Below are 23,311 nucleotides of genomic sequence, written 5' to 3'. Positions count from 1 at the left end.
CCCTGCAGGCAGACTGTAAAACGCTGTCTAATATCCTGGAACCACCCCCCTCCACAAGGGCTTTCCTTTGCAGCTTCTTTAGAATTCTAATAACATAGCAAATGCTTTCCTTCCAAGCCACCTCTCCTCCCTGCTCACCTCAAAAATACAAAAAAACAAGATTGAAACCAGCTCTTGCGTGACTCTTAATTATTTCTCACCTAGATCACTGCAGTGGACCCTAAGAATTCTCCCTGACTCTAGAGGTCCCCCACCTCCATAAAAGAATCTAAGATCCTTAGCTTGACATTGAGCAACCTAGTCCAGTCTCCATTCTAGCTCCACCCAGTACAGTTTTCCTTGGTGTTTTATGTGCTGGCCAAACTCAAATAACCACAATTCCATAGCTATGGTATGGGCTGTCGTTCTCCATATTTTGCTCATGCCATTTCCTTATGCCTTGAAAGCCTTCTTCTACCTGGGCCTATTCATAGCGTATCTGTTCTTACAGGCCCAGCTCAAATAAAACCTCATCCATGGAAGTAATTTCTCCTTCCTCTGAATTCTTGTCGTCTACATTGTTATTTTTATAGATCCTGCATTTCTTTCTGCATTTCCTCTCTTGGTGGGTTGCAAGCTACCTGCTGTCCATGGCTGTTTGACTCATATTTGCATCTCTCAATGCCTAACATAAGGCCTGTCATTGAGTAGGTGCTTACTAAAGGATTATGGGATGGGCAAATGGGTAAATAAAATGGCACCTGTTTCTCAATGCAAAATTGTTTAGTAGCAGGCATTATGACACCAGGAACATCAGAGCCTTTTGAAATAGGGCCCATTTTGTTATAGATTATAATGTAATGCAAGTCTATCTGAAATCTTATCAATGAGCATTTTGCATTGAAAGGATATGAGACGCCACATTAAATCAATTCTTTATCTTTAATGTAGTCAGTCCTACAACAGTGATCCTGAAGACAGGATAGAGGTTTCATTATAAAGCTTGCTGTTAATAGTAGAAATTACTTTTAAAAAAATGTTTGAAATTTTATAACCAGAGAAAAATGCAAAGGAATACAAGTACTTGAGTATATTTATGAATTACAGTCACTACTTTTCAATTAAGAGAAATTACAACATATTCTCAGCCCATTTGTCCCCTAGACTTTCAGCTGAGCCCAACTTTCTTTGGAACTTTTCTGATGTCTAAAGTGCTTTTGAGGTGTGTGTGTGTGTGTCCATGTGTGAGCACACTTCTGATTCTTACTCCATTGCTTCCAGTTTTGAATTTAACTGAACATCAAAATCGCATTTCCTTCCAGCCTTTGATTTTATTGACGAAAACATTAGCTCACTACTTTATAATTAAGAAAAGCTCTTTGTGTCCTTTTACTTTTCCAGCAATTTTTTTCCTAGTAGAAAATTAGGGGTCAACATTATCAACCATTTTATAAGGAACTTAGGGCTGTGCCCTGCTTGTCTGATGATTGTGTTTCCCTATTTAGGAGCTCTCCTGGAGGTGGGCAGTAGACAGGCAGCCCTTCCCCATCAGCTATTTTGACATTAGTATGCGCTCTAATTTCCTCCCAAATGCCTAGGTCATCTGCACTGTTTTGTGGCTGACATCATCCTTTTGCTAGTTTTTGTTTTAAAAAACTATTCTCTAACAGAGATAGCTGACTTTTAGATGGTGACTTTTGAAACACTTTTAAAAATATTTAATCAAAGCATAGACCTTTTAAAGCAGCTGTCTAAAGTGGTTACTTTTTTTTACAATCTAAAATACCTGGAGGTAGAATCCAATTGCATAAATCTCCTTTTTTCCATTTTCCATTTTGAAATGGGGTTTGATTTCTAGATATCCCAAACACTTTAGTTTTCACTGCTCTTTGGGTCCCAGGTATCGTGGGGCCTAGCTAGTTGGAATGGGCAGAGAGGATTGAGCCAAGATGAAAGAATCTCATCACTGGGTCAGAGCTAAGAAACTGATCCAGGGCAGCTACGAAATCAAATGACAGATCTGGGTAGCTCAGGCACATTGTCTGTGTCAGCTAACATTGACTGTGCACCTACTGTGCGCCAAGCATTGGGTGAGAGGCCGAGGTTACCATGGGGAGTCAGACAAACATGGCCCTGGGCTCAAGGAGCAAAGCTGACAGTCTAGAAAAGAAAAGAAACCAGTAAATATTGTGAAGGAATACAATGGAAGTGTATAATAGAGACCTGAACCAGTCTGGGAGGTCAAGGAAACGCTCCCATTGAAAATGGCATTTAATTAGAGATCTGAAGGCAATGGAGGCATTTGCTAGGCAAATATGGATGAGGGAAGAGTGTTCTAGGCACTGGGGATAGCACGCAAGAAGGCTCAGAGGTGGTAAAGAGCTTGGTGCAGAAAGGGGGTGGGGTGGGCATGGGGGTAGAGATTATTGCAAGATGGAAACAGAGGGGCTTGGCAGAGTCCTAAGGTTCTGACCAGCTCAGACATTATCCAGGCAACTTTCTGCCTTGGGAGGCCCACTCAGATATGAGGGGCCCAGCAGCAGGGACCCTGGGAAGCAGGCAGTACTCTGGTGGCAAGGGGCAATGCTGTCTTGCAGACTGTCCCTTCAGACGTAGGGATGACATGTGAACTTCATACTCACAGTCTCCGAGGCATCACTTAGGCCAATAGGGCTGCTGAGTCTCTAGTCACTGATTTGAAGTGGTTCCAGCTGGGATCCAGGCCTGGACAAAAACTCAGGTTCTGGTTGAGGGGAGGGGGTTCCTCAGATGTAAGCTGAAGAGTCAAAGCTGAAGACTGGCTATTTGGACCAGGCCAGGGTCCATAGAGGAGCCCGAGGGAAGCTGGTGTTATTTGTGGTCTGTAAAGCCTCTCAAGAACCATGTGGGGTCCCAGGTACCCTCTCAGGGCCCCTGAATCCTGGCTATTTTGCAAAGAGTTGACTTGATTGCATTTCCCTGGATGGTGAGCCTGATCTCTTGCTATCTCTTCTGCAATGGTCTGGGCTAACACAAGGGCTGGACCAGAGATTAGCTGGGAGAAACTGTATAGGAAAGATCTGGAAAGAAACCAGGTCCGTGCCACCCTCCCATGGTTTATGGATGTTCACACTGCCCTTCTTTACAAGTTGTGAAAAGCATCTCTAAAACCGATCAGAGTAAATTGGAAGCCCAAGTAGTGCATTCCTAAATCCCACACTCTCTAAAGATGAAATCTATTTTGCACTCACCTACAATCCCATTTGATTAGTTCTTATCCCTTAATGTCTTTGTTGCTTTAAAAAAAAAAAGCTTAGGTTTTCCAGCTTTGGGAAATTAAATGCAATCTGTGATCCTGGTTGGAGACATGGCAGTGAATAGAAATGATCCCGAACAGTGGGTGGTAGCTCAGGGCCACCGAGGAAGCTAATGCTGAGTTAACATGTTAAAAGTGAGCTGCGTGTGGGGATTATGGCTAACCCTGAGGACTGGAAAATACAAATGAAATGTTGTAACTCTCAGAGCTCTTTTTACCTCTTAATTTTCCCTTTTCTACCCCACTGCCCCTCCCCACCTATTAATATTTGACATTACCTAACAAGAAGCCCTAGTTTTTCCCTTCTAATTCTAGCCATACTCTCATTTCAGTCTTGAACCAGCCAAATTTTGAGGACCTTCTAGGAAGTTTCATCAGGTTAAATGCTGTAAATTCATATCAGAGATGCTTTTGATTTGACCTGGGCCATGGATTTTGTTGTCATGCACATTCACCTCTGAGACCTCTCCTTGCCATAAGGAAAAAGCATGTCACTTAGTGGCCCAAAGACTGGCTATAATATTTTGAAGGTCTTCTGAAAAGTAAAAGGAATCTCCATAAATATTCAATATTCTGTAACAGACAAATTTTAAAAACCCAATGCTATGCTCAATAAGGAGTACTTCCTAGTGCCACTTGGGGTCTCTGGATGAAAAGTGTTTTCATATTGGCTATTCTTGGTTGGTGTGTGTCCCCAAAACATACTTTGAAGTCCTACCCCCCTGTTCTATGCATGTGACCTTATTGGGATATAGGATTTTTAAAGATGTAACTAGTTAGGTTGAGGCCAAACTGGAGTCAAATGGCTGGCTGGTGTCCTGAGAAGAAGAGACATACAAGGGGAGGAAGGCCACGTGAAGACAGGGGCTGAAATTCTGGTTATGCACCTCTAAGTCTGGAAACACCAAGGATCTCTGGCAAACAATAGCAGCTAGAGGAGCCTTTGGAGGTGATGTATTAAACCAAAGTTGTTTATGGCTTTGTAGCTCCTGCAGAGCATGGTCAAGGAAGGAAGGCAGAGTTCAGTGCCTTGGTACTAAATGTCAGATCCAAAGGCAGAGCAAAAGGCATAAATAAGCCCTGACGAATACAATCCTCTAGGTTGCAAAACAGGAGGATTGGGCACATGTAGGGAGGAGCCAAGCAGGATGGATTCATTTTGTAGCAGAAAACTGAGTTTCATCGCATGAGAGACATCTGCTGGGTTAAGGTGCTATGCGGATCTAGAGGACTCTAATCATTCACTATAGCCATATGCAGTTTCTTTTGGTTAAAATTCCTGCTCCCCCTTTCCTAGATAGATGAGGCATAAACATGGCTCTCTGCCTGGTCATTTTGGCTGTAAGATTGTCCACGTCTTGTGTATATTATTTTCTTCTCTTTGGAAGGATTGATTATTAGTCTGACTTGACCATGTTATAGGCCATTAATTTGCATTGTTTGCACACCACCTGCTTTTCTAGATCGTGACTGATGTTCTTAATGGAAATACCCAAGGAACTTCTCAACCTATGGTTCTTACACCATGCTACTGATTTCTATTTCAGCCTGGACAGTTTTAGATGGTGGAGCCTTCTACATGGTGTGAGAAATGGCTGTGGGAAACAACACTCAACGAAGTTATTCCATCATCCCGTGTTTTATATTTGTTGAGGTATGTGGATTTTTTAACCTTGATGGACAAGTTGAAATAATAGTAGCCATTTTTATGCTGAAAATTTGGATTTTTAAAAATTATTTTGTTTTAAAATAGTCTGAGAATTAAATTTTTAAAGCACAGATATTGATAAAGAATTAATAAATTGTGCAAAGTGTTTCTAGAATCAGATGCCTGGAAGAAGAAGGCTTATAAACTTTATCTGTGGGGTACCAAACAATTATGTGTTTTATTATATTTCTTTTATTTTCAGTAGTGACTCAAATGTATTATTGACTATGATATAGAATGCAGCATTTTGATTAAGTCGTTTACTAAAAATCAGTATAAAGTTCCAGGAATTCAATAAAGCAGGCTGCTTACTAATGACGTTAGTTCATGGACTTTTGCCTTGGAGCTCAGATAAAGGAAAAAGTCTTAGAATTGGCCATTTCTGCTGGGCATTTTTCTTTAGTGGGGTATTGGGAGCTTGTATAATGTACAGTTCATTTTGGTAAGGAGTTATTTGCTGAGCTGCTCCAAGTTTGTACCAACCAACAATTTCTCCAGCATCTTCCTGATTAACTTTCTGTACCTCCTTCCCTACTATACTTTCCTTTCTATAATGTTTGATATAGAGGAAGCAAAGACTTAGAAATTTTAGGAAATTTGGAATCATATAATGTCCTCACCCTGTGCACACACACAAACAAGCTACTCTCCAGGTTGTCTTAAAATAAGACATGGTTCATCAGAGATATTACTGTTTCTGCTTTCTCAAGGAGATAGGGCATCTAATGGGTTGCTTTTCATTCTGAAGATCAGATTTAAAATATGAACTCTAAACAGCAGATGAAGTGTCCTGTCTGGGTAATGGCCTGGAGAGTCCCTGGGTTCCCCAGGGTCTACTGTGACATATCCATGTGTGATGGGATCTTCTTGGCTGAGTGGGAGAAACAGGCATGGTAAGCCACTTTACCAATACCATGTGACAGCAGGTGGACACTTGAGTTAAATTTCTACTTATAGCTCTGGAATGGTGGAGTAGGAAGCTCCAGGAATCAGTCCCTCCACCAGAACAACTATTAAACAGACCGGAACTACCTGAATTAATGATTTTGAAACTCATGCATTCAGTAGAACACTGTTCAGCATCCAGGGAAGAATGGGAGGAAGAGATTTATAAATTATGGTAAATACCAGTAAATTGTTCTCTCTTTGTGGTGGTTACCATTGCCCATCCCCCACTCTCATGGCAGGCAGCAGTAGGGTCCGGCCTCTGGCATTGCTTGCTGGTGCCAGAGAGGGACATAAAAATCCAGTTCCCCAAGATCCAGAGAAGGGAGAAAATGCCATTGTTGATCCCTGCTTTTGATTAGCAACTTTGGATTGGTGGGGGCCTATCTCCAAGGGTGGCCATTGTTCCACCTTGCCCTGACAAAAGCAGCAGAGGATACTTAAAGATGGTGTTCCAGTTTGCAAATACTGTCATTATGCAAAATACCAGAAATGGATTGGCTTTTATAAAGGGGTGTTATTTGGTTACAAAGTTACAGTCTTATGGCCATGCAAATGTCCAAAGGCATCAACAGTAGGGTTGCTTCAATGAAGAAAGGCCATTGGCATCTGTCTGGAAAACCTCTGTTAGCTTGGAAGGCACGTGGCTGGCATCTGCTTGCTCCCAGATGTCTCCAGGTTTAGCTTCTTGGGGCAAACTCTGGGCTAGTATCTTCAAAGCATCAGCAAAAGTCTGTTTTCAACGGCCATCTCCAAAATGTCTCCCCAAGCTGCAGCAAGCATCTGGGACTGTGTGGCTCTTTTTAAAGTACTCCAGTATATCAATCAAGACCTACCCTGAGTGGGCGGGGCCACAGCTCCATGGAAGGAATCTAATCGAAGGTATTGCCCACAGTTGGGTGGGTCACATCTCCATGGAAACAATCAATAGGTTCCAACGTAATCAACACTAATACGTCTGCCCCCACAAGATTGCATTAAAGAACATGGTGTTTGGGGGGACATAATACATCCAAATCGGCACAGATGGTGTGCTTCCTCAGAGCTGCAGAGGACAGGAAAGGGTGCATTTGATGGGCAGGCACCACATCAAGAAAGTGTAGCTTTAGGGAGCCGTGGAAGAAGCTCCTGTTGCCTTTTTCTGGCCCCTTTCTCCTTCCTTCCCCAGGGCAGTTTGGAGCCAGCCTGGCACTCCCTTTGTGGGTCCCAGGCTTTGTTCCAGCTGGGAAAGACTGACTTGGGAAACTCCTCTCTGGGGTACCCACCTCCCAGAATTGCCCTCCAGGCAAAAGCAGCCTGAGACAGTGAAAGCAGTGTAGGGAACAGTTGCGGCAGGTGTCCTGGGGCAATGGCTTACCTGCTTCAAGACCTGCACTAGCATACCCAGGCGAGGGAGCAATCCTGTTCCCTCGTAAATAGAGGGGGAATCCAAACCCCTGCAAACAGGGAATTCTAAGGCCACTGGCAAACACAATCTCAGGACAAGAAGTTACAGGCTCAGAAAAGACCAGTGAGGGCCCTGCACTTTGCATTCACCTTGGGTTGAGTTTCCTGATAGGAGGAAATTTGTAAACATGGTGAAAGGTTTGTTTGGCTTTATTAGCTCCTGACACTCAGGAAAATCTGTCATATCACCAGCTGAATACAAGCTCAAGAAACAGAAATCACAGGGTTAACATTTTAAAATATTAAAATATTTGCATCAAAAAATTACAAGACAAACAAAGAAACAGGAAATGATGGTCCATACAAAGCAAGAGAAAAAAAATCCAAAAAACTTAATGAAGGAGACCAAACTGTGAACATACCACAAAGATTTTTTTTTAATTCAGTTTTATTAAGATATGGTCATATAACCTTCAGTCATCCGCAGTGTATAATCAGTTGTTCACAATACCATCATGCAGTTATGCATTCATCACCAAAATCAGTTTTTGAACATTGTCATTACTTCAAAAATAAGTAAATAAAAATAAAAATAAGAATAAAAATGCAAGTAAAGAAGAAACACCCAAAACATCCCATCCCCCATCACTCCTGTTATTCATTTACTTTTTGTTCCCATTTTACTGCTCATCTGCCCATACACTGGATAAAGGCAGTGTGAGCCACAAGGTTTTCATAGTCACACAGTCACACCTTGTAAGCTACATTGTTATACAATAGTCTTCAAGAATCAAGGCTACTAGGTTGTGGTTCAACAGTTTCAGGTATTTCCTTCTAGCTAGTCCCACACACTAAAAACTAAAAAGGGATATCTGTAACACACATAAGAATAACCTCCAGAATGACCTCTTGAGTCTGTTTGAAATCTCTCAGCCACTGAAACTTTATTTTGTTTCATTTCTCTTCCCCCTTTTGTTCAAGAAGGTTTTCTCAATCCCTCAAGGCCAGGTCCAGGTTCATCCCTGGGAGTCATTGTCCCACGTTGCCAGGGAGATGAATACCCCTGGGAGTCATGTCCCACATAGTGGGGAGGGCAGTGAGTTTACCTGCAGAGTTGGCTTAGAGAGAGAGGCCACATCTGAGCAACAAAGGGGTTCTCTGGGGGTGACTCTTAGGTGCAATTATAAGTAGGCTTAGGCTCTCCTCCACACTAACAATCTTCATAAGGGCAAGGCCCAAGAACAAAGGCTCGGCCTTCTAAATTGGTAGCTGGTCAAAGGCTTTTAAAATATGATCTTCAATATGCTCAAGGAGATGGAGGAAAATGCAGAGAGAGAACTAAAGGATATAAGGAAAACAATGAATGAATAATAAGAGAATCTCAATGAAGAGAGAGAAATTTTAAAAAGGAAACAAACAGAACTACTGGAGTTGAAGACCACAATAACTGAAGTGAAAAAGTCCCAGGAAAGTTTCAACAGTAGACTGGGGCTGGCATAAGAAAGAATCAGTGAACTCAAAGAGAAAACAATTGAAATGAATCAGACTGAGTTACAGAAAAAAAAGAGAATTATAAAAAGTGAAAATAGGCTAAGAGACCTCTGGAACATTATCAAGTATATCAATATTCACATAATGGGAATCTGAGAAGGGAAAGAAAGAGAGAAAAGGCAGAAGGAATAGTCAAAGAAATAATGGCATAAAACTTCTCAAACTTAGCAAAAGCCATGAATATTTACATCCAAGAAGCCCAGAGAACACCAAACAGGATAAACTTGAAGAATTATACACCCCACCACATACTGATCAAACTGTTGAATTCAAAGGCCAAGGAGAGAGTTTTGAAAGCTGCAAGAGAAACTCAGAGTGTTATATACAAGGGAGTTCCGGTGAGATTAATTGTCAATTTCTCATCAGAAACCATGACAAGAAGCATTGAGAAAAAACAACTGCCAATCAAGGATTTTTTTTATCTGGCAAGACTTTCTTTCAAATATTAGGTGCGGTCGCAGTTGGTTCGTCTGGGGGAGGGTGGCGGCCGGTTGCTAAATCCTAGGCTCCCAGGATTGCTCCGAGGGTACCGGCGGCGGGGGCTCTTTCCCGGAGGCGAGGGCGAGGCAGGGGACTTGGCCAGGTCCCCGGCGGGAGGCGTGCAAGTATGGAGGGCGGCGAGAAAGGAACAGGCGGGACACGTTTCTTTTAGGATGATGAAAACCAAGAGAGTTTATTAGGGGAGAGTACAAGTTTATATCGGGCATTTAGAGGGCGGGATAGCTGCAAGGGTTAAAGGCTTGGATTGGTTCTGAGAGGGCGCGGAGGTTGATTGAAAAGGGGCGGGAGTTGCTCCGGTAACGGGGAGTGGGTGGGCAAGGTAAAGGGGGCGGTTTTCTCCGGCAAGCCCTCCCCAATGGTTTTTACTTTGGGGTGAGGAAATGGGGCCTGCATTCGGCTCCACTTTCTCAGGCCCGGGGGGCCATGGAGGGCGCAACCACCCGTGCCCCACTACCTTTCCTAGGGGCTGATCAGTTCCCCTGGCCCAGGCCCGCCAAGTCAGAACTCGATAACAGTGTCCCGCAATTAGGGAGAAATTAAGACAATCCAAGATAAACAAAAGCTAAGGGAGTTCATCACCATTAGACCTATTCTAAAAGCAATGCTAAAGGGATTTCTTCAAACTGAGATGAAAAGACTCTAGCCAATTGAAATCCTTATCTCTAATTTGTCAGGTCTACAGCTTCGTGGAGTACACTTTCTGTGACTAACCAGCAGGTGGTGTCAAAGTGGCAAAGAAATAAAGATGTCTGGTAATTGTAACCAGTTTGGTAATATAAATACCAGCAGTTTTTTACTGTATTTGTTTTTCTTTTTTCTTTCTGATATAGAACTACATTCCTTACTTCTTACAGTTGCTAAACAGTGAATGCATAAAAGGCAATGGTAAATCTATCATTTTGGACATACAATGCCCAAAGGTACAATTTGTAACAAGTACAAAAAAAAATGTGGGGTGTGGAGGGGTATAAGAACAGCATAGGTGTACACTATTGAAGTCAAGTTGATATCAAATCAAATATGATTGTTTATAAATACACATATGATGTTAAATTTTAACCCCATGGTAACCACAAGGAAAATACATGAAAAATATATTCAGATAGAAATGAAAAGGGACTCAATATGGTACAATACAAAAAATCAAACAAACAAATATGAAAGTAGTCGTTAATGGAAGATTTGAGGGACAAAAAATGTATGACTTACAAGGACCAAATGGCAAAATGGCAGAAGAAAGTCCTGCATTATGAGTAATCACTTTAAATGTAAATGGATTAAACTCTCCAGTCAAAGGCAGAGATTGGCAGAATGGATAAAAAGAACCATGACTCAACTAAATGCTGTTTACAAGAGACTCACCTTAAATTCTAAGACATAGGTAGGTTGAAAGTGAGTGGATAGAAAAAATATGCCTTGCAAGTAGTAACAAAAAGAGAGCTAATAGCTCCACTAATATCAGATAAAATGGACTTTAAGTCAAAAACTGTTATGAGGGACAAAGATGGTCATTATATACTGATAAGAAGATCAATTCAACAAGATGTAATAATCACAAATATTTATGCACCTCACAGTAGAGCACTAAAATATATAATACTGACAGATTTAAAGGGATAAAGAAATGTTTCTACTTTAATAGCAGGAGACTTATACACCACTTTCAATAATGGATAGAACATCGAGTTAGAAGATCAGTAAGGGAATACAAGTCTTGAATGATACTGTAAACCAACTATACTCAACACACACATGCGCGCGCACACACACACACATACACACATATATAAAACACTTCACCAAATAACAGAATACACATTCTTCTTAAATGTACATGGGACATTCTGAAGGATAGACCATATCTTAGATAAAAAAACAAATCTCAGTCAACTAAAAAATATTGAGAGCATACAATGTATCTTCTCAGACCACAGTGGAATGAAGCTAGAAATCAATAACAGAGGGAGAAATGGAAAATTAACAAATGTGTGGAAATTAAACAATGTACTCTTTTACAACCAATGAGTTAAAGAGGAACTCACAATGGAAATTAGGAGATAACGTGAGGAAAATGAAAATGAAAATGAAAATACAGCATATCAAAACTCATTGTATACAGCAAAGGCAGTGCTGAAAGGGACACTTGTATCTCTAAATGCTTACCTTAAAGAAGAAGAAAGATTTCAAATCAGAGACCAAACCTTGAAACTGGAAAAGTTAGAAAAAGAAGAGCAAATTAAACCCAAAGTAAGCAGAAAGTAGGAAATAACACAGATTAGAGTGGAGGTAAATGAAATAGAGAATTGAAAAACAAAACAAAACAAAACAAAACAAAAAACAGTAGAATCAGCAAACCCAAAAGTGGTTCTCTGAAAAGATCAATACAATTGACAAAACTTTAGCTAGACTGATGAAGAAAAAAAGAAAGAGGACACAAATAATTAAAACCAGAAATGAAAAGGGGGAAATTACTACCAACCCCACAGAAATGAAAGGACTGTAATAGGATACTATGAATAACTGTACACCAACAAATTCAATAACCTAGATGAAATGGAAAAATTACTAGAAATCCACAAACTACTTACACTGACTCAAGACGAAATAGAATCAAGTACTAGTGAAGAGTTTCAATCAGTAATCAAAAACCTCCCAACAAAGAAAAGCCAGGACCAGATGGCTTCACAGGGGAATTTTACTGGAATTTTACTAAACGTTCCAAGAAGAATTAACTTCAATCCTGATCAAACTCTTCCAAAAAAATTGAAGAGGAGGCAACACTCCCTAATTCATTCTATACCCTTATACCAGAGCCAGATAAAGATACCACAAGAAAAGAACATTACAGACCAATATCCCTTATGAATACAAATGCAAAAAATCCTCAACAAAATAGTAGCAAGATGAATCTGTAAGCACATTAAAAGAATTACACACCATGATCAAATGAGATTTATCCCAGGTATACAAGGGTGGTTCAACATAAGTAAATCAATTAATGTAATACACTCCATTAGTAGAATAAAGGAAGAGAAAAAGCACATGTTCATCTCAATTGATGCAGAAAATGCAATTGTCAAAATCCAGTATCCCTTGTTGATAAAAACACTTAGAAAACTATGAATAGAAGGAAACTTCCTCAATATGATAAAGGGCATATAAAAAGCCTACATCTAACATCCTACTTAATGGGCAAAGACCAAAAGCTTTCTCTCTAAGGTTTGAAACAAGACAAGGATGCCTACTGTTACCACTGTTATTCAACATTGTACAGGAAGTTCTAGCCAGAGTAATTAGGCAAGAAAAAAGAAATAAAAGAATCTGAATTAGAAAGGAAGAAGTAAAACTTTCCCTATTTGCAGATGATATGATGCTTACAGAAAATCCTGAAAACCCCACAACAAAGCTCCTAGAGCTAATAAATGAATTCAGCAAAGTGGCAGGATTAAAGATCAACACCCCCAAATCAGTAGTCTTTCTATAGACTAGTAATGAACAATTTGAAGAGGAAATCAAGAAAAAAAATCCATTCATAATAGCAACTAACAGTCAAATATTTAGGAATAAATTTAACCGAGGACATAAAGGACTTATACACGGAAAACTACAAACATTGCTAAAAGAAATCAAAGAAGACCTAAATAAAAGGAAGGGCATTCTGTGTTCATGGATTGGAGAACTAAATATTACTATTTCACTTCTACCCAAAGCAATTTACAGATTCATTACAATCCCACTAAAAATTCCAGCAACATTCCTTGCAGAAATAGAAAAGCTGATCATTAAAATCTATATGGAAGGTCAAGGGGCCCCAAATAGCCAAAGCCATCTTGAAAAAGAAGGAGGTTGGGGGCCCCTCACTTCCTGATTTTAAAACTCACTACAAAGCCACAATAATCAAATAGCATTTTGATAGTACTGGAACAAGGACAGACAGAGAGTTCAGAAATCAACCCTCACTTTTATGACTGATTTTTTTTTCCTTTTAAAATTTTTATTGGGATTGTTCAGATACCATACAATCATCCAAAGATCCCAAGTGCACAATCAAGTTGCCCCCGGCACCCTCACATAGCTGTGCATCCATCACCACACTTAATTTTTGTTCAATTTTTAGAACCTTTTCATTACTCCAGACAAGAAGTAAAGTGAAAGATGAAAAAAAGAAAAAAAAGAAAAGGAAACTCGAATCCTCCCATATCCCTAACCAACCCCCCTCAATTGTTGACTCGTAGTGTTGGTATAGTACATTTGTTACTGTTTATGAAAGAACGTTGAAATACTACTAACTGTAGTATATAGTTTGCAATAGGTATATATTTTTTCCCTATATGCCCCTCTATTATTAATTTCTAATTGTATTGTCATACATTTGTTCTGGTTCATGGAAGAGATTTCTAATATTTGTACAGTTAATCATGGACTGTAGGATAGGATTCAGTTTTATACATTCCCATCTTTTTTCCTCCAACTTTCCTTCTGGTGACATATATGACTCTGAGCCTCCCCTTTCCACCTCATTCACACACCATTTGGCACTATTAGTTATTCTCACATCTTGCTACCGACACCTCTGTTCATTTCCAAAAGTTTAAGTACATCCTAGCTGAAAATTCTGCTCATACTAAGCAACCGCTCCCCATTCTTAAGCCTCGTCCTGTATCTTAGTACCTTATATTTCATGTCTATGAGTTTACATATTATGATTAGTTCCTATCAGTGAGACCTTGCAATATTTGTCCTTATGTGTCTGGCTTATTTCACTCAGTATATTGCCCTTGAGGTTTTGCCATCGACCCCCCCTTTTTTTTTTCTAAGATGATTTTGTTCACACACCATACATTCCATCCTAAGTAAACAATCTGTGGTTCTCTGTATGGTCACATATTTATGTGTTCACCACCTTCACCACTATCTATAAAAGGGCATCTACATTTCTTCCACAAGGCAGGAGGGGGAGTCAAAGAAGGTAGAGAGGCAAAAGAAAGAGGAAAAAAAAATGACAGCTAGGAAGCAGCAAAAGGAAAAATAACCTTAAATCAAAGTAAAGAGTCAGGCAAACCACCAATGTCAAGTGTCTAACATGCCTCCCCTATCCCCCCCCCCCTCTTATCTGCATTTACCTTGGTATATCACCTTTGTTATATTAAAGGAAACATAATACAATGATTCTGTTAGTTACAGTATCTAGTTTATGTTGATTGCATCCCACTCCCAATGCCTCCCCATTTTTAACACCTTGCAGGGTTGACATTTGCTTGTTCTCCCTCATAAAAGAACATATTTGTACATTATCACAATTGTTGAACACTCTAGATTTCACCAAGTTACACAGTCCCAGTCTTTATCTTTCCTCCTTTCTTCTGGTGTCTCACATGCTCCCAACCTTCCTCTCTCAACCACATTCATAGTTACCTTTGTTCAGTGTACTTCCATTGCTGTGCTACCATCTCCCAAAATTGTGTTCCAAACTACGCACTCCTGTCTTCTCCTATCACTCTGTAGTGCTTCCCTTAGTATTTTCTGTAGGGTGGGTGTCTTGTTCACAAAGTCTCTCATTGTCTGTTTGTCGGAAAATATTTTGAGCTCTCCCTCATATTTGAAGGACAGCTTTGCTGGATATAGGATTCTTGGTTGGCGGTTTTTCTCTTTCAGTATCTTAAATATATCACACCACTTCCTTCTTGACTCCATGGTTTCTGCTGCGAGATCCACACATAGTCTTATTAAGCTTCCTTTGTATGTGATGGATTGCTTTGCTCTTGCTGCTTTCAGGATTCTCTCTTTGCCTTTGACATTTGATAATCTGATTATTAAGTGTCTTGGCGTAGGCCTATTCAGATCTATTCTGTTTGGAGTACGCTGCGCTTCTTGGATCTACAATTTTATGTCTTTCATAAGAGATGGGAAATTTTCATTGATTATTTCCTCTATTATTGCTTCTGCCCCTTTTCCATTCTCTTCTCCTTCTGGGACACCAGTGATACATATATTCTTGTACTTTGTTTCATGCTTAAGTTCCTGGAGACGTTGCTCATATTTTTTTATTCTTTTCTTCATCTGCTCCTTTACGTGTAGACTTTCAGGTGTTTTATTCTCCAGTTCCTGAGTGTTTTCTTCTGCCTCTTGAGTTCTGCTGTTGTATGTTTCCATTGTGTCTTTCATCTCTTGTGTTGTGCCTTTCATTTCCATAGATTCTACTAGTTGTTTTTTTGAACTTTCAATTTCTGCCTTATGTATGCCCAGTGTTTTCTTTACAGCTTCTACCTCTTTTGCGAAATCTTCTCTATACTTTTTGAATTGATTTAGCATTAGCTGTTTAAATTCCTGTATCTCAGTTGAAGTGTACATTTGTTCCTTTGACTGGGCCATAACTTCGTTTTTCTTAGTGTAGGTTGTAGTTTTCTGTTGTCTAGGCATCTGATCTCCCAGGCCACCCCAGTCAGGTTTTCACAGATGAGAACAGGCTCAGGTCACAGAAGGAGGAAATATTCAGTGTCCGGTTTCCCTGATGGTTTTTCTTAGAGGGCTGACACACCTGTGCTTTTCTGCCCGGCAGGTGCACCTGTCAGCCTGTCACCAGCTGGTGTAAGAAGGTGTGGCCTGTGGCCCTCCTCCCCCAGGCTTTGGGGTCTTTTTCCGGTAAGGCAGGCAGTAGAGCTGGCCCCCTCCCTTTCCTCTTGGGAAGCTATGCCCCCTCCAGAGAGGTCATCTGCATATCAATAAGTTCTTTGTTTCTCTGACTCTGCTGATCAAAGTGTTTTTATTTTAAAATGGCTGAGGCTTTCTTTACTGCAAAGTGCTGCGGGCTGAAAACGGCTGAAGTTTTCTCCATAGAGAGATCCTCTGGGCTCCCCATCCTGAGACAGATATGTCCCCCGACTCTCCCAAGGTCAGTTGTCACCAAAAGCCTCTGTGGGCTTGTTGGGGATTCACTGTCTGTATTGACTGGTTAATATTAAAGCCCCAGTTGGGGCTGGGCTGAGGCCCACTCGCTTGTTTGGAGAGTGCTGCTCTATAGCACCATGAGACTTCCATGAGGGAGGGGCTCTCGGCTCTTGGCTCTCAGTGCGGGTCCACAGTTTTTACTTACAAATTTTATGTTGCGATCTCGGGTATTCCTCCCAATTCAGGTTGGTGGATGATGAGTGGACAGTCACATTTGTCTCCCCACAGTTATTCCAGGTTATTTACTAGTTTTTTGGTCATTTATGAATTGTTCCGGGGGGGACTAACAGTCTTCCACTCCTCTGTATGCTGCCATCTTAGCTCCTCCCCCAACTAACTGATTTTTGACAAGAGGGCAAAGACCACTCAGTTGGGATGTAATATTCTCTTCAAAAAAACAGGACTGGGAAAACTGAATTTCCATTTGCAAAAGAATAAAGGTGGACCCCACCTCTTACCATATACAAAAATCAACTCAAAATGGACCAGGGATCTAGATGTAAGAGCCAGTACCATATAAGCTCCTAGAATAAAACATAGGGAAGTATCTTTGGAACCTTGTGTTAGGCAATGGTTTCTTAGATTTTACACCCAAAGCACAAGCAACAAAAGAAAAGATAGGTAAATAAGACCTCATCAAATTGAAAACTTTTATGCATCAAAGCAAAACAATAACCCATACAATGTGAGAAAATATTTGGAAACACATCTACAATAAGGGTTTAACATCCAGCATATACACAGAAATCCTTCAACTCAAGAATAAAAAGACAAACAACGCAATTAAAATGGTCAAGTAGTTATTTCTCCAAAGAAGATATACAAATGGCCAAAAAACACATGAGAAGATGCTCAACATCATTAGTCATTAGGGAAATGTAAATTAAAACCACACTAAAATATTATTTCATATCCACTAGAATTTTTAAAAAATAGAAAATTACAAGTGTTGGAGAAGATGTGGAGAAGTAGGAACACTTAATCATTGCTGGTGGAAAATAAGAGCACTCATTCATTGCTGGTGGGAATGTAAAATGGTCCTGCTCTGGTGGAAGACAGTTTACAGTTTCTCAGAAATGAAGTATAGAATTACCATATGACCTGGCAATCCCATTTCTAGGTATATATCCAAAAGAATTGAAAGCAGGAAGTCAAACAGAAATTTACACACCAGTGTTCATATTGGCATTATTCACAATTGCCAGAAGACGGAAGCAACCCAAGTGTTCATCAGCTGATGAATGAGAAAACAAAATGTGGTACCTACACATGATGGAATTCAGCTGTTAAAAGGAATAAGGTTTCTGATACATATGACAACATAGATGAACCTTGAAGAGACATCGGGTTCAGTGAAATAAGCCAGACATAAAAGGACAATTATCGTATGATTTCACTATATGAAATAATTAGAATAAACAAGCCAGTAGAATCAGAATTTGGAAGACAGTTTGCCAGGGGATGGATGGGAGTAGGGAATAGGGAGTTAAGTTTTAAAATGTAGAGTTTCTATTTGGGACTATGGAAAAGTGTTGGTAATGGATGGTGGTGATAATAGCACTACACTGTGAAAATAATTAACTACACTCAATTATATATTTGTGTGTGGTTAAAAGGGAAATTTTAGATTGCATGTAGGATACTAGAATAAAAATTGAAAAAAAAAGTCCATGGAACTGCACAACACAAACCATGAATGCTTACTTAAACCATGGATTATAGTTAATGATACAACTATAAAAATGTCCTTTCATCTGATGTTACAAATCTTCCACATCAATGCAAGTTGCTGATTATAGGGTGGTATATGACAGCCTTGTATTTTATGAATGATTTTTCAGTAAACCCACAACTTCTCTAATAAAAAAAATTGATTTATATCTAACAAATTTGTTAAACTCTCTTATTTATGATAATTTAAAAGAAATTGATTTGTAGCTAACAAATTTGTTAAACTCTTGCTATTTATGATAATTTATCTGTAGGTTCTTTTGAATTCCTTGTGTATACTATTCATGTCTCCAAATAATGACAGTTTTGTTACTTTCTTTCCTGTCCTTATTTCCTGCCCAACTGCACTGGATAAAACCTCTAGCTTAATGTTGAAAGAAATTAGGATTATGAGTATCCGAGCATCCTTTCATTGATTTGCTCCTAAAGAAAAAGTATTCAACACTTTACCATTTTATATAATGATGGCTATGGGATTTTCATGATATTTTTATCAGATTAAAATACCTTCCTTTCTATTCCCAATTTGCTGAGAATTTTTTAAATAAATGGGGCTGAATTTTAGCAATTTTTAAAAAAATTTTTTGCTTCAATAGAATACGGTGTTAATCCTCTTTAATCAATTAATCTGAAGAGTTACAGCAATTGAGTTTCATACATTTCCAGGACAAACTCCTATAAGTTACGACATAGTATCTTTTTTTCTTATTGATGGATTGATTTGCATCACTATTCTAAAGTGAAATTGGCCTGGAATGCGTCTTTCCCATATTGTCTCTATCGGGTTTGGCATCAAGGTTATGCTAGCCTCATGAAGAAGATGGATAGCATTTGCTCTTTTCCTACCCTCTTAGAAGAAGTCTAAAATATTTGGTTGAGATTTTCCAGTGAAGCCATGTGAGCTGTAGTTGTCTCTGATGGAAGATTTTTGATGGAAGATTCTTGAGTATACTAGAAATACAATGTTACAATGTTATATAATAACAAATTTCTAGAAAATATAATAATATTATTATATTTTCTAGAAATTTGTCAATTTCATGTGGATTTTCACAACTGTTGGCTTTCCAGTGACTTATTATAAGATGCATCTATTTAGAATTTTTCCTAGACACAACCCCTTTCTCCGTTATTGCAAGTATGTTTACTTTACACTGTTTTAATAGTGTATTTGTTGATCCCAAAGTTCTGAATTTTTCATGTAGATCAACTTATCCAATTTTCCTTTATTTAGGCCTAGTGCTTTAAATACCCTGTCCAAGAATTTTTTTTCTACCTTAAATTTGTAATAATATTCTCCTATCCTATCTTCTAAAAGCTTTATTTTTTTTACCTTTATATTGATTAATATGGGGGAATCGTCTGACAATAGAAGCCAAATTTCATCTTTGTTCATATATATCCAGTAAATTTTACTGTAAATTATTTTCATTGTTTATTTAAAATGTTTTTAGTTGACACTATGATTTTTACTTTAGAGTCATTATTTCTTTAGCATTCTGTTTCTTTAGTTTTAAATTATAAGGATTTTTATACTTGTATTTTTGTTATTAAATTCTAGCTTAAATTCACTGTGCTGTAGAACAAATTCTGCTTAATCTCAATCCTTTATACATTTTTAGACAGTTTGTGGCATCATCTATGGTCAATTTTTTGTAAATATTGTATGTGTTTGGAAAGTGTATATTCTGTAATTGGTGGACACAGTATTCTAGTTATGTCCATTTTGTTCATCAGCTGTTCATAACTTCTATGTTATTATTAATCAATTTATGGTATGTGTTTTAAAATCTTCCTAATGACTATAGATTTGTTTCTCGCTGCTAGATCAATCATTGTTTTGCTCTATAAAATCTGAGGCTGTGAGGTTAGATGCAATACAGATTTAAAATTATTATATTTTTCATCTGAATTGAACCTTTTGCCATAAGAAATGACCCTTTTTTTCCCCGATGGAAATGCTTTCTGCCTTAAAAGATTTTAAAATATGAGTATAGCTATACCAGATTTCTGTTAGTTAAAGTGCATGGTATATCTTATTCCATTCTTTTATTGTCAATCTCCTTGTATCTTTTTTTATAGATATATTTATTCTAAGCAACATGCAGTAGGATTTTTTATCTATTCTGAAAATATTTGTCTTTATAGTCATTGTAGTTACTGGTATATTTCGGTTTTTAAGTATCATCTTATTTTGTGCTTTATGTTTGACCCACATAGTCTTGCTTTCTTTTGGAATTGAATACTTTTTAAATCATTATATCTTTCCAAAGTACTAATTTAGAATTGTATACTATATTTCTATTATTTTAATAGTCATTATAGAAATTATACCATTCATCTTTAATTAATCAGAGTTTAAATTTAAGCAATTACTTTATTTCCTCTAAGAAAATGCAAAGTTGTTTAATCACTTGAATTCAGTATACCACCCTCTCAACTTATTTGCTATAGCTGTCATGCGTTTTAATTCTATATATGTTTAAACCCCAAAAATATTATTGTTGTTTTATTTTATCAGTGATTGTTTAGATTTAGCCTCATCTTTAGTCCTTTCTTCACTCTTTTCTTTCTTGCATATCAAACCTTCCACCTAATACCCTATTCTTTCTCTCTTTGCAATTTCTTTTAATGAGAAGCCTCTGGTGGTGAGCTCTCCTAATTTGTTTTTCTCTGAGATATTTTTATTTCATCTCATCCATTAAGAAAATGTTTTTCTTGGCCAGAGCATTTTAGATTGACAGTTATTTTCTTGTAGTACTTTCAATATACATTCCCACTTTCATCTGGCTCTTGCTGCTGCTACTGAGAATTCAGCCATTAATCTGTCATTCATTCAAAGGGAATCTTTTTTCTTTTCTCTTGTTGCTCTTAAGAGTCTTTGTTTTGGATTTTTGTCATTTTTCCATAACGTGGATTTCTAGGTATAGATTTTTTTTATTTTGCTTAAGATTTATGTAGCTTCTTGAAACCTCCAATTGGGTGTTTTACAACAGTTAAAAAAAAAAATCTCAGCCACTATCTCATTAAATGTTGTCTCTTTCCCCATTCTCTCTTTCTCTTCTAGAACTCCAGTTAAACACATGTTCAACCTGCTTATTCTACCATTTTCTGTATTTGTTTTCTTTTTGCATCTCTGTGCTGTATCTTGACAACCTTTTCTGAGATATTTCAGGGTAATAATTCTCTATTCCTCTTTTGTCTAATCTGTTTATTAGCTTTATCCATCAAGACTTTAATTTTGGTTATTACAGTTTTCCCTTTTAGAAGTTGTATTTAGTGTTTTTTTCCCAAATATTATGTTACTCATTATCATTTCATGTTTCCTGCAACTATTTTATGGCTTTTTTTTATTTCAACATAATTTTAAATCCGTATTTTATTATTCCAATAATATTGTTCCAGTAATTAAAGTATTTTGCTCTGTCTTTAAAAAATAACACTACTTATAATAGCAAAAAGGTACTTTCAGGACATGCATTGTTTAAACACAGCCAATGAATCAATGCAACAAGTATTTTTATCTTCTTCCCTTTGAAATAATTTTCTTTGTCTATACAATCAGTTGGATTATTTTGAGCATTCTTATTTTTGGCCAAATACGTATGTGTTTGTTTGAATCCTTGAGTTTCATCTTACAGACATCCCTTGGTAGTTTAGATGAGTGAATATTACTATTGAGTAGGTCGGAATAGATGTGTTAATGTAAGTTAAGTTTCACCTAGACTTAAGCTAAGCTAAATATCTAAAATGATAAACAAAGAACTCATCTCTCAACAATAAACACAGTCTCTTGATGCTCTGCCTCTAATTTGCCATAGAAAGCCAAGGATAACCCCATTCAGATGATAACTAAACATTATACATATTGTGGGTTCTAGTTAATTCTGTTCCTACTGAAATTGTGATGGAGGAAAAGGAGCCCTTTGCTGTTTGTGTGGATAGGATAGAAGGCTATAGCACCAGTATTTTATATGTTGAAACTTTTTCATTTGTTATACAAAAAATAAATTTTTAATGTAAGCTAGAGGGGATATAGGGGAATAAGTCATCTGTCATCATCTTATCCTCCTGGTAGCTATTTTATTTTAAATTTTCTTAAAAATCAAACAAGAACCAAGCCTCAAAGTAAGAGGTTTAATTTATTGCTGGGAGCTATGTTCTCTGAAGATTTTCAGCCCTCTAATGTGTGAAAAATGAGCTTGGCTGGTGAAGTGAAGCAAGCAACTCAACAGAAAAAATGAGTCCTTCTGTAACAACCTGACACAAACATGAACGTAGGTACAAAAGTCTGGGAGAGAGAAGATGGCTTATTGTTTTTCTTGCCATACTGTTCTTTTATTTTGCATGGAAATTTAAGATACATCAGTCACTTCTCTCAGAAACAGGCAGGAAAAAGAAAATGAGGCAGTAGAGATGAAAAAAGTAGAAAGTGAGAGGGGATAAGGTGAATCTTAGAGTGATTCTCTTGATTCTTGTGTATTTCATTCATCAAATGCTTTTTGTTTACCTACAAAAATCCAGGCACTGCAACAGGGGTAGCAAAAAACTTGGTCAAAAATAATTTGGTTTAAAAGTTCAATTTCACCAATAGATCTCTTTTCAAGTTGGGTTTTAGTTATGTAAAAATTCAATAACAAAAATAACAGATATTCTTTCAGCTACCATCAGGACCAAATAAATCTGAAAATTTTGCCATATTTGCTTCAGATTTTTTTTTAAAGAAATAAAATGTTACAGTTGAGCTGAAGTCTTGCTGTCCTGATCCCAGAAGTAACTGCAGAGTTTTAGTCAGCAGCTTCATTCCCATGCACATCCCCATGTTTCCCCAATATGTGGACGTATGCATAAATAATATTATAGGGACATTTTACATACATGATCCTATACTGAAATTTCCTTTTGCAGCTTGCCTTTTTCATTGACATCATCTTTCTGGGATTCATCCAGGTTGGAAGTTCATTCATATTAACTGTTGCATTTTATTCCATTGTGTAATTATTCTTTGTTTGTTTTTCTCAATATATTTTTGATCTTACAAGCTGTTTTACAAATATATCCTTACATGTCTCCTTGTGCATGTGTGCAAGGACTTCCCTTAGATTGACACCTAGCAGTGGAGTTGCTGGATGGTAATTACATTTTCCTGTTGTTTGTTGCTGCATTATAGAAACAACATTGATATTTGTACATTAATTTCATTCTAGAAATTTTGCTAATTTCACATTAGGTCGAAGGATGTGTCTGTTTATTTCTTACATTTTTTT

The 23,311-nt window shown here is 37.9% G+C and overlaps 1 protein-coding gene across 3 annotated transcripts in view; it reads left to right on the top strand.

The window, feature by feature from the left end:
- Window positions 1-23,311, top strand: part of PLPPR1 (phospholipid phosphatase related 1) — a 325,980-nt gene that overhangs the window by 166,419 nt on the left and 136,250 nt on the right. For all 3 annotated transcript variants that reach the window (XM_037798320.1, XM_037798319.1, XM_037798318.1), the window contains exon 2: window positions 4,822-4,928. In XM_037798320.1, the coding sequence (XP_037654248.1) occupies window positions 4,866-4,928 (63 nt within the window). In that variant the 5' untranslated portion in view covers window positions 4,822-4,865. The remainder of the gene's footprint in view (window positions 1-4,821; window positions 4,929-23,311) is intronic.

The sequence above is a fragment of the Choloepus didactylus genome, chromosome 10, assembly GCF_015220235.1.
Source record: "Choloepus didactylus isolate mChoDid1 chromosome 10, mChoDid1.pri, whole genome shotgun sequence".
Classification (NCBI taxonomy): domain Eukaryota; kingdom Metazoa; phylum Chordata; class Mammalia; order Pilosa; family Megalonychidae; genus Choloepus; species Choloepus didactylus.
The sequence above is the reverse complement of the archived record's forward strand: the minus strand, read 5'-3'. Positions and strand labels throughout refer to the sequence as shown.